We start from the raw sequence: 18,380 nt of genomic DNA on the forward strand, positions 1-18,380 counted from the left end.
GCCCCTGCGCTGGCTCCGAGATCTCTCCCTCACCTGGTGTCTCGGCTCGGGACCGGGGCAGCAGAGCCTGGGGCTGGCTCCAGCCGGGGAAAGCCCGCCCGGGCTGGGCACAGACAGAACTCCAGGGAAGCTCTCTCCTGGCACAGCCCCACCGTGGTGGTGGTGGCAGCAGCGGCGGCGGCGGCCCAGCTCGGGCTCCGGCTCCCAGCTCACCCTGGAGCCGGCGGCGCGGCCTACCCCGTGTCTCCTCTTTGTTCCCCCGGCCCCGTCAGGAGCTACCCGAGCCCGCGCCAGGCAGCAAGACGAGCGGCCGCCAATCAGGGACGGACGAGGGAGGTGGCGCACTGATGCGCCCGCTACCCCTCAGCCAGTAGAAGGCCGAGGGTGCCCAGAGAAGGGAGGTGGGCAAATGGGTCACTTCCGCTTCTTGCAGGATGTGAGCGCCCGTCGCTGGGGCAGCTGATTGCGTCACTTCCGGTCTAAAGAGCGTCAGAGCGACACCGCCCAACCCGCACTGGTGCGCTTCCGTCCTCCGCAGCCCAGATGTGGGAGGGTTCTGGGCTCAGCCCAGCCCCCATCAATCCACCCTCCTCGTAGCACCCCGGCCCGCCGCGGCCCGCCCTACTCCCCAGCCCACCCGTCCTCCTCGGAGAGGGAGCGCAGAACCTATGGGGCCCGCGTTTTCCCGTGCCCCCCGCACAGAACCATGCAGGAGAAACGTGCCGGGGGACACGCGCCGCTTTCCCCGCAGCCCAGGCCGCGCGTCTGTTCCAGCGGGCCTGCCCTGGGAGCAGCCCCAGAGACGGGGGAGAGGGGGCTGCCGGGCGTGCCTGCGGGATCACCGGGGGCGGCTGGGCGAACGTGGGTGCCAACGCGAGAGCGACCCTGTCCCGCTCTCTTCCGACTGCAGCTTCCTGGCCTGTAAGGATCACTGTCCTGCTGGTAAGGAGAGTGAGTTTGTGTGTGTGGTTTTCGGAGGGGGGTGAGGGAGTGAGAGAACCTGGATTTGTGCAGGAAATGGCCCACCTTGATTATCATACCCATTGTGAAGAGAGTGGTCACTTTGTTATGAGCTATTACCAGCAGGAGAGTGAGTTTGGGGGGGGGGGGGCGGAGGGTGAGAAAACCTGGATTTGTGCTGGAAATGGCCCACCTGTTGATCACTTTAGATAAGCTATTACCAGCAGGACAGTGGGGTGGGAGGAGGTCTGTGTGTATATAAATCTCCTCACTGTATTTTCCACTGAATGCATCCGATGAAGTGGGCTGTAGCTCACGAAAGCTCATGCTCAAATAAATTGGTTAGTCTCTAAGGAGCCACAAGTTCTCCTTTTCTTTTCATGAAATAGTAGATTTCTTGATTCTAAAGAATGGAAGGAGTGAAACCAGCAGAATAAGGACAATGGACTTCAAAAAAGTAGCTATTAACAAACTCAGGGAACTGGTAGGTAAGGTCCCATGTGAGGAAAATCTAAGGGATAAAGGAATTTAGGAGAGCTGGCAGTTTCTCAAAGAGACAATATTAATGGCAAAATTGCAGGCTATTCAGATGAGAAGGAAAGATAGACAGCAAGAGGCCAATATAGTTCCATCAGGTGCTCTTTAATTACCTGAAAATCAAAAAGGAACACTATAAAAAGTGAAAATATGGACGAAGAAGGAGTACAAAAAGCAAAACACAAGCACATAGGGACAAAATCAGAAAGGCTAAGGCACATTTAGCAAGGAACATAAAAGAAAATTGGAAGAGGTTTTTTAAAATATGTCAGGAGCTAGAGAAAGATGAAGTAAATTGTAGGTCCTCTGCTTAGCGGGGAAGGAGCACTAATAACTGATGACCTCAAAAAGGCTGAGGTGTTTAATGCCTATATTACATTAGCCTTCACTAAAAAGGTTAATGATGACCAGATATTCAACACAATTAATATTAACAAGGGGGAAGGAACACAAGCCAAAATAGGGTAACAGCTTTAAGATTATTTAGATGTATTATAGTCAGCAGGGCCTGATGAAATTCATATTAAGGAACTAGCTGGAGCAATCTCATAACAGTTACCAATTACCTTTGTGAATTCAAGGAGCAGTCCCAGAGGACTGGAGAAGGACAACATAGTACCTATCTTTAAAAAGGGAAACAAACAGGAGCTGAGGAATTATAGACCAGTCAGCCTAACTTGAATACTTGGGAAGATACTGGAACAAATTATTAAACAATCAATTTGTAAGCACCTAGAAGATAATAGGAATATAAGGAATAGCCAGCATGCATTTGTCAAGAACAAAACATGCCAAACCAACCTAATTTCCTTCTTTGCCAAGGTTACTGTCATAGCAGATGGGCGGAAGCAATAGATGTGATATATTTTGATTTCAATAAGGCTTTTGGCACAGTCCCAGATGACATTCTCATAAGCAAATTAGGGAAATGCAGTCCAGATGAAATTACTATAAGGTGAGTGGTCAACTGGTTGAAAGACCATACTCAAATAGTAGTCATCAATGATTCATTGTCAAACTTGGAAGGCATATTGAATGGGGTCGTGCAGAGGTCATCCCTGCATCCGGTATTATTCAATATTTTCATTAATGACACATAATGGAATGGAGCAGACGTTCATAAAATTTGCAGATTATGCCAATACAGGAGGGGTTGCAAGCACTTTGAGAACAGGATTAGCATTCATAACTGTTAGGGGGCTTATTCCTTCACCCACTTACTTCCCTGGTCCTTCTCGCATGAACAGAGAGCAACAATACCCGAAGTCCAAAGGTGCAAACAATTCGATGTTTATTGGGGTGAACTTCCAGCAAGCATGATTCCAGTTTCCTTCCTTAGTATCCTCCTTCCCAGCTCTGACACCACAGAGCCTTACACCTGTGTCCCTGTTCCCATTCCTACCTTTAGCCAAACATGATTCCAACTTCCTTACTCCCATTCCCTGTTCCCATTTCCCCCTTTAGCAAAACATGATTCCAGTTTTCTTACCCCCATTCCCTGTTCCCATCCCCCTTACCCACATGCCCATGCCCACAGAGTTTTCATGCACACCCACCAAAGCAACAATCTAATCCCCCAGAGCCATCCCAAGGCTCAGTGTTCCCATCATTCCTCCCCTTTTCCTTTTCTTTTACCTGTGCGCACACACACAAAATTCTGTTTTGCCTAACATCCCTTGCACTGTAATTACTCTTTTTACACAACTGTACCCGATTACACTTCCATCTTGTACAACTAGACACAACCAGCGGCAGCCAAGTTAAGTTCCAATAGAAACCCCTTCCATCCTTTAGTGATTTTGATTACATTACCCAAAAGTCAAATAATTTTGATCAGATTCTCTCTCTGCCTGCTGCCTGCAGCAGTCCCTTATAGACCATTTCTGTGGGAAAAGGGCCCATTTTCCCTCAGAATAGCTGTAAAGGTTTCTGTGGACAGAAGCATAGTGGTGGTAGTAGCCACTCTACCTGACCTCCTTGGATAATTTAATTACGAAGCTTCCATCCAATGTGACTGCACAGAGTTGCACATACAGTTACATTTATATAACTGGGTTTTATCATTAAACAAAAACTTCCTTCTTGACATCTCACATAAGTATCCAAAGTACCCTCCATTAAAACTTCAGAAAAACAAGAGTGTGGAAAGGCAGGTTGCACTTTAAAACTTTTTTTTTTTTTCCTCCACTCCCCCAGGACCAAGTCTCAGATCCAGTCTCTAAAGGTGGTCTGTTAACTCTGCTTTTGACTTTAAACCCTTTTGTGCCAAATCATCTTTCACTACCCCTAACTAATTTACAACCCTTCAGCAGCCCTTGCTGAAGCAGCACCAAACTTGAAAGATTACTGGCAGCTTCCCATAATGCTGCCCTTACTTCAAACCTCTCACAAGCAGACTGAAGTGCCTCCTTTCCCTGGAAGGCATTCAGTCCCCATGGGCAGGGACCTTCTTCCACTACCCATATACCAAGGAGGGTGGGCTCCTCAGCCACCCCCCATACCTCTGGGTCCCCTAACACTTCCTCCATTTCCTTTTTAATCTCATCCCAGGTTGACCCCTGTACCTGGTATGGGCCCTGGTTCTCCCTTATCCATTTATCCAAAAATCCTTTACCCTGGCTTGCCAGAACCCGCAACTACCATCACGAGAGTTCGCGATACCCCCTCCAAGCAGCTGCGCGGACTGTTGGGGAGGGGGATTTACAGGCTGCCACTCACCTATCCAATGCGATGCATCCGAGTCACCGGCACCAAGATGTTAGGGGGCTTATTCCTTCACCCACTTACTTCCCTGGTCCTTCTCGCATGAACAGAGAGCAACAATACCCGAAGTCCAAAGGTGCAAACAATTCGATGTTTATTGGGGTGAACTTCCAGCAAGCATGATTCCAGTTTCCTTCCTTAGTATCCTCCTTCCCAGCTCTGACACCACAGAGCCTTACACCTGTGTCCCTGTTCCCATTCCTACCTTTAGCCAAACATGATTCCAACTTCCTTACTCCCATTCCCTGTTCCCATTTCCCCCTTTAGCAAAACATGATTCCAATTTTCTTACCCCCATTCCCTGTTCCCATCTCCCTTACCCACATGCCCATGCCCACAGAGTTTTCATGCACACCCACCAAAGCAACAATCTAATCCCCCAGTGCCATCCCAAGGCTCAGTGTTCCCATCATTCCTGACACATAATGGAATGGAGCAGACGTTCATAAAATTTGCAGATTACGCCAATACAGGAGGGGTTGCAAGCACTTTGAGAACAGGATTAGCATTCATAACAACCTCAACAAATAGCAGAATTGGTCTGAAATCAACAAGATGAAAGTCAATAAAGACAAATGCAGAGTATTTCACTTAGGAAAGAAAACTCAAATGTACAGCTACAAAATGGAGAATAACTGTCTAGGTGGGAGTACTGCTGTAAAGAATCTTGTGGTTATAGTGGATCACAAATTGAATATGAATCAACAATGTGATGCGGTTGTGAAAAAAGGCTAATATATTCTGGGGTGTCTTAACAGGAGTGTCATATGTAAGACATGGGAGGTCATTGTCCCGCAGAACTTGGCACTGGTGAGGCTCAGCTGAAGTACTGTGTCCATTTATGGGCACCACATTTTGGGAAAGATGTGGATAAATTGGAAAGAGTCCAGAGGGGAGCAACAAAAATGATAAAAGGTTTACAGAAGTTGACCTATGAGGAAAGGTCAAAAAAACTGGGCATGTTTAGTTGTGAGAAGAGAAGACTGACAGGGAATCCAATAACAGTCTTCAAATATGTTAAGGGCTGTTATAAAGAGGACGGTGATCAGTTGTTCTCCATAAAATTCAACAAAGACAAATGTAAAGTGCCACACTTAGGGAAGAAAAAAACAAATGAACAAATACAAAATTGGGGCTAACTGACTTGGCAGCAGCACTGTGGACAAGGATCTGGGAGTTGTGGTGGAGCATAACTTCAACATGAGTCAGCGATGTGATGTTGTTGTTGCAAAAAAAACAAATCCAATTTTGGGTTACATTAACAGAGGCATAGCGTGTAAGTCCTAGGAGGTGATAGTACTGCTCTACTCGGCACTAATTAGGCCTCAGCTGGAGTACTGTGTCCAACCTTGGTCATAGCTGTATAGAAATGATGTAGAGAAACTGGAAAGGATTCAGAGGTGAGCAACAAAGATGATCAAAAGGATGGAGTGCAAGTCGTATGAGCAAAGGCTGAAGGACCTGGGTTGTTTAGTTTGGAAAAGGGGAGATTAAGGGGGAACATGATAGTCTTCAAATACTTGAAAGACTGCCATAGAAAAGATGGAGAAAAGTTGTTCTCTCTTGCAGAGGGCAGGACAAGAGGCAATGGGTTCAAACTACAGCATAGCAGATTTAGATTAAATCTCAGGAAAAACTTCCTAACTGTAAGAACAGTAGGACAGTGCCACAGACTGCCTAGGGAGGTTGTGGAAGATTCTTTACTGGAGGTTTTCAAAAGGAGTCTGGATAGCCATCTATCTGGGATGGTTTGGACACAACAATTCTGCATCTTGGCAGGGAGTTAGACTAGATGACCCATGTAATCCCTTCTAACCCTACGATTCTATGTCCACTGAAGGCAGAACAAGAAGTAACAGGCTTAATCTGCAGCAAGGGAGATTTAGGTTAGATATAAGGGAAAACGTTCTAACTATAAGAATAGTTAAGCTCTGGAATAGGTTTCCAAGGAAGGTTGTGGCATCTTCACCATTGGCGCTTATTAAGAACAGGTTGGACAAACACCTGTCAGGGACGGGCTCAGTTTACTGGGTCCTGACTTAATGCAGGAGGCTGGACTTGATGACTTCTTGAGTTCACTTCCAGATCTACATTTCTATGATTCTCTGAGGCCTGGTCTACACTACAGAGTTAGGTCAATGTAGGGCAGCGTACGTTGACCTAACTCTGTAAGCATCTACACTACAATGTTGCTCCGGCCCATGTAAGTCACCCGCTATGCCGACCTAATAACTTAAGTGCTATGCCTCTCACGGAGGTGGAGTTAACATAGTTAGGTCAATGCAGTAGCAGTGTAGACACTGCATAAATTACGTTGACTTTAGTGGCCTCCAGAAGGTGTCCCACAGTGATCCACCATGACCGCTCTGGTCACCATTTTGAACTCTGCTGCTGGCAGCCAGGTAAACAAGAACACACCCTGCCCCTTTTAAATTCCCTTTCTTGTTTGCTTGGCATGGAGAGTGCACATAGCAACCGCCCAACTGAGCATGCTGGCTCCATGCTGCAAACGTGCTGCTGCCTGGAGTACACAGGAGGTGGTGGATCTCCTAGGTGTGTGAGGAGAAGAGGCTGTGCAGGCACAGCTCCACTACGGCCCTAGAAAAATTGATATCTACTAGCAAATTGCTCAGGACATTGGGGAGAAGGGCTACAAGAGGGACATGCAGCAGTGCCATGTGAAAATCAAGGAGCTGCACAGGGCATACCAGAAGGCAAGGGAGGCAAACAGTCACTCTGGTGCAGAGCTGCAGACCTGCCGCTTCTACAAGGCACGGCATGCCATCCTCAGCGGTGACCCCACTCCCACCCCCAAGGGATCAATGGATACTTTGGTGAAGCTGGAGTTACAGGCCACTGTAGTGAACCCCGAAGAGGAGGAGAATCGGGGACAGGGGGATCCATTGACGCTGCAAGTCAGAACCTGTTTTTGACTCAAGCAGTCAAGCCACTCCCAGCAGTTCAGCATGGGCGAGCCTGATGCAGGGGAAGGAACTCTGGTAAGTATCCAGTTTGCTTTAATATTGCAGGGACACATCTGTTCATTTACTCTCTTTTAATCATGCTGCAAGAAGTAGTGAAATAACCAATAGAGATAGAGTTGCTATCTGCTTATCAACAGTTAGGCAGAGGGGGCCCTGCAGAACAGTTTGTTTAGGTGTACCAGGATGGCCTGTGAATCCTCCTTGGAGATCTCAAGGATGCTTTCCTGGAGGTAGTCTTCAATCCTCTGCAGAAAGTTTCTGGGAAGGGCTGCCTTATTTCTTCCGCCACAGTAGGACACTTTCCCTCACCACTCAGCAATCACTTCTGCAGACACCACTGCAGTACACAGACAAGCAGCACATAGACCTGGTCTGCAGCTGGACATATACAGGAACTGTCCCCTTTCAGCATCCCTTACCCTCAGGAGTAAGATTTCAGCTAAAGTCACCACAGCCTGTGGAAAATGGTGCCGGTATTCAGTTAAATTGCCATATCCGCATGTCCTCATGTCTGTGAGCTCCCTTGCTTATTGGCCCAGCTGCCACCCCACCCTCCCAGGCCATACTGACCATAGCTGGGACTGCCATTGTGCTCTGTGAATCCCAGCAGAAGTGGGAATGTAGTGCTTGTAACTTGAGTGGATAAAGGGGAATTAATGCACTCACAATAGTACCTCTTGTTGAGGTGCCCAGGATCCCACTATTATTGGGCTTGCCGAGCCGACACACAGGACCACACAAAGACTGGAGTCTTTGGTTACGAGATTACCATTTATTGCAGCAGGGACTTAGCCAGAAGAGAAAGTAAAGCAGTACCACCCATTTACCTCTCCTACATCCCAAGGAGTGAGCGCTGAGATCCTTTTCCATTTCCCCTTTATTGTAAACATCAGCCCTCCCGCTCCCCAGGTGGGCAATTCTGGTCTCGGTCTTGGCCCAATAATTGGCCTCTACAAACAGTTCCAGGAATGTGGCCTTCCACATTCAAAAGTTCTGCAGCCACTGCTCATCATCCCATACCTGCATAACAATACGATCCCAAAAGTCAGTGCTTGTTTCTCAGGCCCAGAACTGGTAGTCCACTTTGTGCAGCTGCACCGTGAATGCCAACAACCACCTTGAATTGTTTGTTTCCATGGTGCACAGCAAAGCAGCATGCAAGGAATGATTATATTCAGTCTTGCAGCTCTAAAAATACTGCAGGATCAGTATTGCGTTGTGTTTGTAACGCTCATCACAATACTGAAGAGCAGTGTAGGATTCATGCTTCTCGTAGAGATGGCAGACAGGCTTTGAAAAGAGGCACAAAACATAATAGGATGCCCATGAAATGCTGGGATGGAGAAAACTGCATCATCGGACGTTGAACCCATGTGCCCAGTCACACCTTCACCACTCAGTGCCCCCATGATGTACTGCAAACCCTTCCCACAACACCTTGTGCTACATGGTGGAGAGTTGCACAGTTGGATAGCTATCAGTGGTGCATGTTAGGGGGCTTTCCTTTCACCCCCTCCCCTGGTTCTTGTCATGCAGACAGAAAGCAGAAGACCAGAAGTCTGAAGTGCAGGCAATGCAATGTTTATTGGGGTTAGCTTCAAGCAAGCATATCCATAGCTCTTACTCCACAGAGCCTTGTTTCCCTCCCCTCCTCCTTAGCAGGCATAAATATACCTCTAGTACACACCCTTAGTCTCACCTCTTACAATTTAGGGTCATGTTCCGTTTTGGGGTGTCATGAGTCTGAGGTCTTTGTCCCACCTCTTTTGTATCCGATGGGAGGGATAAGGACCGAGGTTGTATTTCAGTCAGGGACAGGCATTTCTTTGGCCTTAGTAAAAACAATGACGAGTTCTTGTGGCATCTTAGAGACTAACAAATTTATTTGGGCATAAGCTTTCACAGGCTAAAACCCACTTCATCAGAATTCATAAAAAAAAAAAAAAAACTTCAAAAACAGACTCCAACAAGAAACTGCAGAACTGGAATTAATTTGCAAACTGGACACCATCAAATTAGGCCTGAATAAAGACTGGAAGTGGATGGGTCACTACAAAAACTAATTTCCCCCTGCTGAGACTCACACCTTCTTGTTGAGTATTTGAAATGGGCCACCTTGATTATATTGGCCTCATTAGAACTACAAAAAGTATTTCCACCCCTTCTTGTCAACTGTTGAGAGTAGCCCACTTCCACTTTAATTGAATTGGCTCATTAGCACTAACCCCCCACTTGGTAAGGCAACTCCCATCTTTTCATATGCTGTGTATTTATACCTCTCTACTGTATTTTCCACTCCATGCATCTGATGAAGTGGGTTTTAGCCCATGAAAGCTTATGCCCAAATAAATTTGTTGGTCTCTAAGATGCCACAAGGACTAGTCATTGTTTTTGCTGATACAGACTAATATGGCTACCCCTCTGAAACCTTTGGCTTTAGTGTTTTATACATTCCCTGCCCCCAACCCTCTTCCAACTGGTTGCTTGATCTTGCCTTGAGATAGGCGTTGAGGCAGTCTTCAAGTGTACACTCATATTATACTCCCACCATACCCAGTAACACTTTAGCTGGTCTTATCTGTTCCCATTATACTAACAAACCCATCTGACTAGGGTGAAGAAACACATGGTGTCTTTGTTCACACATATTAGTAAGGATATACGTGTATCATAGAATATCAGGGTTGGAAGGGACCTCAGGAGGTCATCTAGTCCAACCCCCTGCTCAAAGCAGGACCAATCCCCAATTTTTGCCCCATGTCCCTAAATGGCCCCCTCAAGGATTGAGCTCACAACCCTGGGTTTAGCAGGCCAATGCTCAAACCACTGAGCTATCCCTCCCCCGTATCAAAAATCAAATGGGCAAATGAAACGCAAAATTCTATCTCAGGTGGATATACAGGCCTGAATTCTACATTGTCACTAGCTCTCCTAACAGTGCACTGCTCGTGAGGATGTGCACCGACACAAGGAGCGTAGTGTGGACATGCAAAATTGACTTAATTATTGTGGAAGCTGTATGTCGTAACATAGGTCAACTTAATTGTGTTGTTTAGACATAGCCTGAGTCTATATCCATGTGCCCAGCACAGGATAATACTGAAAGGGAGACGTTTTAGTAAGGATGGAGGGAAGGGACTCTACACATCCAACTGCAGCAGAGGAGGTTCAGAGGTGTAAAATAGCTCATTCATCTCACTTAAATATTCTCAGCTGAATGAGAACACCACATGTAGATGAATATATTCTAAAACACTAGCTGGGAGACACATGAATGGCTCCATTCATATCAGGGTGTTCCTTTCCTTCCTCCCCAGTGCTGAAGACCCTGTGATACACATCAAACATGCCCATTCTAAACACCTGACCCCCAGTCCCAGCCGTGTGTTCTTGGTGCATGATCTCAGCATACCTGTTCTCAGCTCAAAGAAGCAGGGTTTCCACAGAGAAACCCAGAGAAGCAGGATTTCCCCAGATCCTGGCTTACATGGGGAGGGGGGCAGAGAGAGGGGCTCAGACACCCTCAGAGGAGCAGGGACTCCCAGATCCTAGAACACATGAGACGGTACAGAGGAGACTCAGACTCTGCCCCCTCACAGGGGGTAGGGCTTCATAGAATATCAGGGTTGGAAGGGACCTCAGGAGGTCATCTAGTCTGACCCCCTGCACAAAGCAGGACCAATCCCCAACTAAATCATCCCAGCCAGGGCTTTGTCAAGCCGGACCTTAAAAATATCTAAGGAAGGAGATTCCACCACCTCCCGAGGTAATGCATTCCAGTGTTTCACCACCCTTCTAGTGAAAGTTTTTCCTAATATCCAACCTAAACATCCCCCACTGCAGCTTGAGACCATTATTCCTCGTTCTGTCATCCGCTACCACTGAGAACAGTCTAGACCCATCCTCTTTGGAACCCCCTTTCAGGTAGCTGAAAGCAGCTATCAAATCCCCCCTCATTCTTCTCTTCCACAGACTAAACAATCCCAGTTCCCTCAGCCTCTCCTCATAAATCATATGCTCCAATCCCCTAATCATTTTTGTTGCCCTCCACTGGAGGTTTTCCAATTTTTCCACATCCTTCTTGTAGTGTGGGGCCTAAAACTGGTCACAGTACTCCAGATGAGGCCTCACCAATGTCAAATAGAGGGGAACGATCACGTCCCTCGATCTGCTGGCAATGCTCTTATGTATACATCCCAAAATGCCATTGGCCTTCAGGCAACAAGGGCACACTTGGGTCATTCAGTCCTTCATTCAAAGCTTCAGTGTAGCAAAGCTCCTCCAGAGGTAAGAAGCAGGACTGAAGACAAGATGGAGGAGCTGCAGCAGCTTTTTATATTCTCTTGACATGTGGTCTTTCTTTCTTTGTTCCAATGACAAGCTGTCCATCACATGGCCTGGAAACACCTCAGTTCTGTCCATAGGCATATTCCTGCATACCTTGCTGAGTCACAAGGAGTGTCTGTCTTCTCTCAGTGGGTCAGTTGTATAGTTGATGGTCCTTAATGGGCCATCAAGCAGGCTAGGCAGAGCTGACACCAACTTGTCTAGGGTGTCACCCAGAAGCATAGCATAAGTTTGAAATACAGACAGTATTGAACCAATATTCATAACTTCAAAAATGATACACATATACACAGCATAATCATAACCAGCAAACCATAACCTTATCTTAGACACGTTATTTGACCCCCTTTATACAAGATTTGGTACCACTACAGGTGCTTGGTTGTAACAATGTTCTATATGGTCCCAGTTCAAGTCAATAACTTCACACCATACTATGCACATTTATGCTGCAAATTTCAAAGCAATTCAAGTAACTGTGAAGATTTTAGATTACTTAGAAACTGGTTTTATCTATGAAAGACCCAGCAGTCTGCCATAATATATATATTTTTTAATTAAGAGGAAGGCTAGGTAGGGCAGCTAACAAAATTTCAGAAAAAGACATTTTAATGCTCAGGCCATAAAGCAGTTTCCTGGTAGATAGCATAGATATAAGGTCCTAAACCGGCCATATGCATCAGTCACTAGCTGTGTCTCCCTTACTTTGCCCCATCTCAGGCCAGCACAATACAATCAGGGTAGTACCCCTTATTTGCTTTCACAGGAAATTCAGTTCATTTTTCACTACCCTACAAATGTGTAATGTGCTTCAGATTTTACTACTGAAAATGCATGGCTGCATTGTAGAAATTGTTGGGGAAAAAATGGGAGGTCTTTCTGCTAGGGAGGAGACTGCTCTGGCTTTTAGTACCCAGGGAAAAAACAACAGGAGTTTTGTTTTGGGCAACATAACACTTAAGCAACAGAGATTTTCCTCCCACTTTTTGGGCAAGGATCAGAAATTAGTTTAAATTTGAACATCTCATTTCCCACTGAACCAAAACTCCAAGGCAACTACCTGTCCCACTGAACTTCTTAATTATTATTATATCCATCCAAAAAGGAGAAGCTCTTAGCAGGAACATCCATCTAAAAAGATAACAGGACCCCAGTATTTCCCCTGTATTGTAACAAATGCCCTTGTTTGACTCTTACCATCCTCCTGCATTACTATGAGATAATGTCATCTTTGTAAATAGGTACATAAAAATATAACATTTTAACATTATCCACCACACTGCATTTAATATCCATGTTGGACCCTTATATCTCCATGTCTTTCAGTCACTTATATAAGCACTTAGCAATGTTGAAATTTAAAATATTATCATTAGGCTTCAATGTTAACACCCCATTGAGATTAATGGTTTATATAGACAGATGGCATTGCACACAAGTCAGGTTTTGAGGGTTTAATTTCCAATCATGAGAATTATACTGGGGGTGTAAGAATGGGAGGAAGTTAAGATTCTCAGATATCAAGAGCATTATTATTCAGCATATTCCAAGACAATTATGTGGTAATTTATGCACCTCTGTAGGTGCACTATGCACTGGGCCCTTCCCATTCATCATCATGGACACACAGAGCTTGCCCTGTGATGTCATAATATTCTGTCACCTTGGATACACATGACTTTCAAGAGAGTCCAATCACACCACTGTGTTCAACTGCTTACTGCGTGGCAAAGGCCGCACAGCTGCTAACAGCCCCTAGGGGCCAGCTGTTGGAGGTTACTATCCTACTCGTTCCTGGGAGTTCAGTGACAAACTACTCAAAGGTTTATTAAGAGCTCAGGAGTGGGAGAGAAGGTAGAACAATTGAGGTCAGAGATTTTCAGACATATGCTTCAGACCTTTGGGGGCTCCCTTGGTGCTCTGAAGCCTGGGGCCTTACTTCCTTCACATGCCTGGAAGCATTCTAGTTCTCAGTGACTCCCTTCCTTTCCACACACAGGGAATTTGACCCTTAGAGTATTTCATGTATCCTCCCATACTCATACAGTTCTGCCAAAGTCCCTCAGTCCTGGCCCACAGGCCCTCTGCTATTCCAGTCCTGGGCTCCCTATCATGCTGCTCAGCCTATGCCCCTCTGTTATTCCAATCATACTCTCCCCAAGTCATCTCTCTTCTGATATCTCTCAGTACTGCTATTCTAGTCCTGGCTACACACTTTCTGTCCTCCCTCCCCCTCCCCCCAGCTCCTCCATCCCAAATAAGAGACCAAGCATGAAAAATTTCAGGCCAACCAGTTAAAGTCTGCCAACATTTCAATCAGTTAAAAACAGGAGATTTATGACTAGAGGGGTTAGCCAACCTTAAAATGTGTTCGTAGTTCTTCACCTACAATATATAACCTCCCATGCTATTGTATTTTGCTAGTACCCTTGGCACCCCAGCACTGAACATGGCATCCAAGAAAGAGAAGCCAGAACAAAAAGCTGAAGATTTTGGAAAAAGCAAGCAAGGAGCAAACAGAAAGGAAGAGGATATATCCAAGGCAAGGAGCAGCACAGAACCATTTGTCAAAGAGAGGGAGCAATATCTGGAGAAGGAATATAAGATCCTGACTGAGCATGTGCACATGTACATGAAGCGAGTAGAGCACTTCCTGTGGGAGAATGAGTTCCTGGATAAGGAGGCCCAGAAGATTCGGGAGGACAGCAAAGCCTACATGACCTATATAAGCAAACATACTCAGAAACACCAAAATGCTATCATTACACTAAACAACCAGAACCACTTCGATCTGGCAGAGGTCCGAAAGCAGAAGGAAGAATTGATCTCACAGTACACAGCTAAAGAGAAGGAAGTGAAGAACCAATTGATGGAGATGGAGACAAAGTATTCTCTTATGAAGAAGGAGGTTGAAGACTTGCAGCCCTTCAAGGACCTTCAGTTGGAACAGCTGAGCAGAATCAAGGAGCTGGAGAAAGAACTGCTGGTCACAAAAATCCAGCACTCAGAGCAAATGCACAAGGTCAAGAGCAGATTCCTGCAAGTAAAAGCTAAATATGAGCTGGACTCTCATCAGAAGGTTCAGTCTCTGGCCAAGAGAGCTGAAGAGGAAGCTGTACGCAGTCTAATCCAGCACACCAAGCAGGTGAAAGCAGAGAATTGGCGACTGCGCCATGAACTGCTCAGCCTCATCCGACGCTCACACATCCTCAAAACCTTCAAGCTTCAACTAAGAGAGCAGCAACAGCAACTCCTCCGGGAGTACCATTATAGCCAAGACCTCACACGCATGCGCCATTGGTTAAATAAATCAGCATAGGGCTCAAACAATGAGGTCAACAGCTTTGGCAGCTCCCTCAAAAGCATCACATCAGCCAAGATCAGACACATCCCTACTTCCCTCACTAGTGCCAAATCATAAAGTGAAGGTTAAATTCAACTTCCATAGTTAAGTGACATTTGAAAGTGCAATTCCTTTTCTCCACAATATAAGTAACTAAAATTTCCCTCTCTGGAAGCAGACTATGATGATCAATAAATTGATGCTTTCCTACCAGCAGATAATATTCTTGATTAAAAAAAGACAGGGGAGGGAATGGAGAGAACAACAATAAAAAAGTAAGAAGTTCTTGAGTGCAGGTACTAGTTTCTGAGGGTATGATTGATCTCATGATCAGCTAATATTATGGTCAGGTCTTCAGCCCCACTCTAATTCCTCTGCATTACTTTGGCGGTATAAAGAAGTTGTAAAGATGGACTCTCTGACCAGATGAAGAATCCTTACATAGCACAGAACAAACATATCTGAAAGAATATTTTGTGGCTACTGCTGGAACATGTAGTCATTCCATGCTGTGTTTGTACACACTGCAGACTTGAACTGTTGAAAGTCTGCTATCCCCATCTACACCAGTTTTCCAAACCCAAGTCACTGAGGTAGAAATCCAGACAGAAACCTTAAATTATGTAATCCCAAAACCAGTGTTCAAAAGAGGGAACACAAAGAAATAAACACATGAGCAGCATATAGGTGCACTTACGGCAGACAAATCCCTTTCACGTCACACAATGTAAGCAAAAATCAGGCTATTCAGCCTTTGGCCATAAGCTACAAATAACAATAAAAGCCAATATTCATTGATTTCCCCATTTGACTGTTCCTGTTAATTGTTATCATCCCTGATCATCTCATCTCCAAAATTGTTGGCAATCAGTCTATTTCTGATAGCTTAAAGTCACCTCCTCGTCCAGGTACATCAATACTTACTGATCCTGAGCTTCCTCAGCAGCCCCATTAGCAGAGGCTATGACTGCCATTACTTCTGCATTCTCACAACAAGGGTAGCCTATATCTTACGGCCATTTTGTGGTGCATACAACACATCAGGAGTATCCTGCTAATGTTTTCCATGACGGATAGTAACGTGTCACTAGAGCGAATCATAGAATATCAGGGTTGGAAGGGACCTTAGGAGGTCATCTAGTCCAACCCCCTGCTCAAAGCAGGACCAATCCCCAACTAAATCATCCATGCTGTGGATATAAAAAGAAAAAGCAAGAATTGGCTGGGCTCGGCTGATCCACAACGTCTGATCTATTCGCTAGCCCAGGGGTCTCCAAACTTTATGAGACGAGGGCCATATTAGATTTCTGAAGGAGCTTCACGGGCCAAAGCAACTGTGAAAGAAATTAAGTATATGCAAATATATGCAAAATCATTAAAAAACAACACTATTCTACTTTGTGTCAGCATTGCATTAAATTCTAAATCAGGTATAAAAGTTAATCGATGCAGGTTCTGTGAATACGTTAAAAATTATTTCACTTTTTTTTAAATTTTATTTCTAAAGACCTCACACATCTGTATCATACAAATACTGCCTGTTTCCTTCTTCCTGTACCTGCTCAGCTGTAGCAACGACTCTCCCCCAAGTTGGCTCCCCTTTTGGGGGGACCCCAGCTCCCAAGGGCACTCACCCCATCGCACAGCTCAGCTGTACTGCCGCCCCTCATAAGCTGCTGCTGGCGGCCCCTCCCCAGCCTGCTTGGCATGCCTACTCAGCTGTTTGCCACTTCTCCCCTGTTGGTTGGGGAGCCGGGCAAATGGAAGCCCCAGGCCGGATCTGGCCCATGGGCCGTAGTTTGGAGACCCCTACTCTAGCCTGTAAGCAGTCCCTTGGGAGTGACCCCTTTATTGTGCTTGGCCCCAAAGACCCATATAGGTCTGTAGCAAAGTGACAACTCACCGGCGCAGTGCCTCCTGCTGGTCATCCAGGAATTAGCTCTTTTCCAGCATATGGAGTACCCTGTGCAGGCCAGTGTCTCGCCTGCCACTGGCCCCGTGTCCCTCCCAGACCCCAGTGCCTTTTACCTCAGGGTTCTGCCCTAGCCATGGGTCCATGCTCTGGGTCTCCCCTCCCAGGGGAACCCCCAACCCTCTAAACCCACCTTGCCTCAGTGGCTACTGCCAGTCATCATCTAGCCCCCACTCACTGGGGTGAACTACAGTCTGTCATGTCCACTCATCACTGGCAAGGAGGTTAGGACTGCTGCCTTTGCCTATTCCCAGACTGTATCTCTGCAGCCCCAGTATCTCTGTAAGCCTTCATCAAGGCCTGCAGTTTTACCAGACTGGAGCTCCCCAGCCCTATTCCCCAGCACTGCTCCAGTTTGGGTACCTTCCTCTCAGGCAGCTAGCCCTTCTCCCTCCAGGGCTGGAGAGAGACTCCTTTGTTGCCTAGCCCCACAGCCCTTTTATCAGGGCCAGCTGGGCCCTGATTGGCATGGCCCCAGCTGTGGTTGCATCCCCAATCAGCCTAGCTTGACTGCTTTTAATCCCTGCCTACTGAAGTGATGTTGAAATGCCAATAGTGATCCTGGGAGACCCAGCCTATCCCTTACTCCCATGGTTCATGAAGCTGTTGTGACACTCTATACTTTGGGGGAGTGCCCTGTAAATCCCATATTCATAATTTATATATAATTGTGATTGTCATAAATATAAAGGGAAGGGTAAGCCCCTTTGAAATCCCTCCTGGCCAGAGGAAAACTCCTCTCACCTGTAAAGGGTTAAGAAGCTAAAGGTAACCTTGCTGGCACCTGACCAAAATGACCAATGAGGAGACAAGATACTTTCAAAAGCTGGGAGGAGGGAGAGAAACAAAGGGTCTCTGTCTGCTGCCTTTGCTGGGGATAAACCAGGAATGGAGTCTTAGAACTTTTAGTAAATAATCTAGCTAGGTACGTGTTAGATTATGATTTCTTTAAATGGCTGAGAAAAGAATTGTGCTGAATAGAATAACTATTTCTGTCTATGTATCTTTTTTGTAACTTAAGCTTTTGCCTAGAGGGATTCTCTATGTTTTGAATCTAATTACCCTGTAAGGTATCTACTATCCTGATTTTACAGAGGGGATTTCTTTACTTCTATTTACTCCTATTTCTATTAAAAGTCTTCTTGTAAGAAAACTGAATGCTTTTTCATTGTTCTCAGATCCAAGGGTTTGGGTTTGTGGTTACCTATGCAAATTGGTGAGGCTTTTTATCCAACATTTCCCAGGAAAGGGGAGGGGTGCAAGTGTTGGGAGGATTGTTCATTGTCCTTAAGATCCAAGGGTCTGGGTCTGTAGTCACCTAGGCAAATTGGTGAGGCTTTTTACCAAACCTTGTCCAGGAAGTGGGGTGCAAGGTTTTGGGAAGTATTTGGGGGGAAAGACGTTTCCAAACATCTCTTCCCCAGTAACCAGTATTTGTTTGGTGGTGGTAGCGGCCAATCCAAGGACAAAGGGT

The 18,380-nt window shown here is 46.0% G+C and overlaps 2 protein-coding genes across 5 annotated transcripts in view; one reads left to right on the forward strand and one right to left on the reverse strand.

Moving 5' to 3' along the window:
- Positions 1-120, reverse strand: part of LOC140906213 (uncharacterized) — a 39,571-nt gene extending 39,451 nt beyond the window's left edge. The window contains exon 1 of one of the 2 annotated variants that reach the window (XR_012157042.1): positions 34-120. The gene's annotated coding sequence lies outside the window, so the exon portion shown is untranslated. The remainder of the gene's footprint in view (positions 1-33) is intronic. The other variant, XM_073329711.1, reaches the window with a different exon arrangement.
- A 361-nt stretch (positions 121-481) lies between these two features.
- Positions 482-18,045, forward strand: CCDC166 (coiled-coil domain containing 166). 3 transcript variants are annotated; one of them, XM_073329713.1, is made up of 3 exons: positions 482-942; positions 2,320-2,452; positions 14,016-18,045. In XM_073329713.1, the coding sequence occupies exons 1-3, from the start codon at positions 669-671 to the stop codon at positions 14,908-14,910; spliced, it is 1,302 nt and encodes a 433-aa protein (XP_073185814.1). In that variant the 5' UTR covers positions 482-668; the 3' UTR covers positions 14,911-18,045. The 3 variants fall into 3 exon arrangements, with proteins under 3 accessions (XP_073185814.1, XP_073185815.1, XP_073185813.1); XM_073329714.1 differs by lacking the exon at positions 2,320-2,452 and having other exon boundaries at positions 852-942; positions 14,016-18,041; XM_073329712.1 differs by lacking the exons at positions 482-942; positions 2,320-2,452 and adding an exon at positions 6,406-7,259 and having other exon boundaries at positions 14,016-18,043.
- Positions 18,046-18,380: the final 335 nt, after the last annotated feature.

This window comes from Lepidochelys kempii, chromosome 2 (genome assembly GCF_965140265.1).
Source record: "Lepidochelys kempii isolate rLepKem1 chromosome 2, rLepKem1.hap2, whole genome shotgun sequence".
Lineage (NCBI taxonomy): Eukaryota > Metazoa > Chordata > Testudines > Cheloniidae > Lepidochelys > Lepidochelys kempii.

What these genes read in the sequence shown, in the direction of transcription:
- CCDC166 (XM_073329713.1), top strand. Translation starts at nt 669, where the DNA reads ATGGGGCCCGCGTTTTCCCGTGCCCCCCGCACAGAACCATGCAGGAGA. An exon ending in TAAGGATCACTGTCCTGCTG is followed by an intron (nt 943 to 2,319) that starts GTAAGGAGAGTG and finishes TTCTTTGCCAAG; the next exon opens with GTTACTGTCATAGCAGATGG. An exon ending in CCAGATGAAATTACTATAAG is followed by an intron (nt 2,453 to 14,015) that starts GTGAGTGGTCAA and finishes GTATTTTGCTAG; the next exon opens with TACCCTTGGCACCCCAGCAC.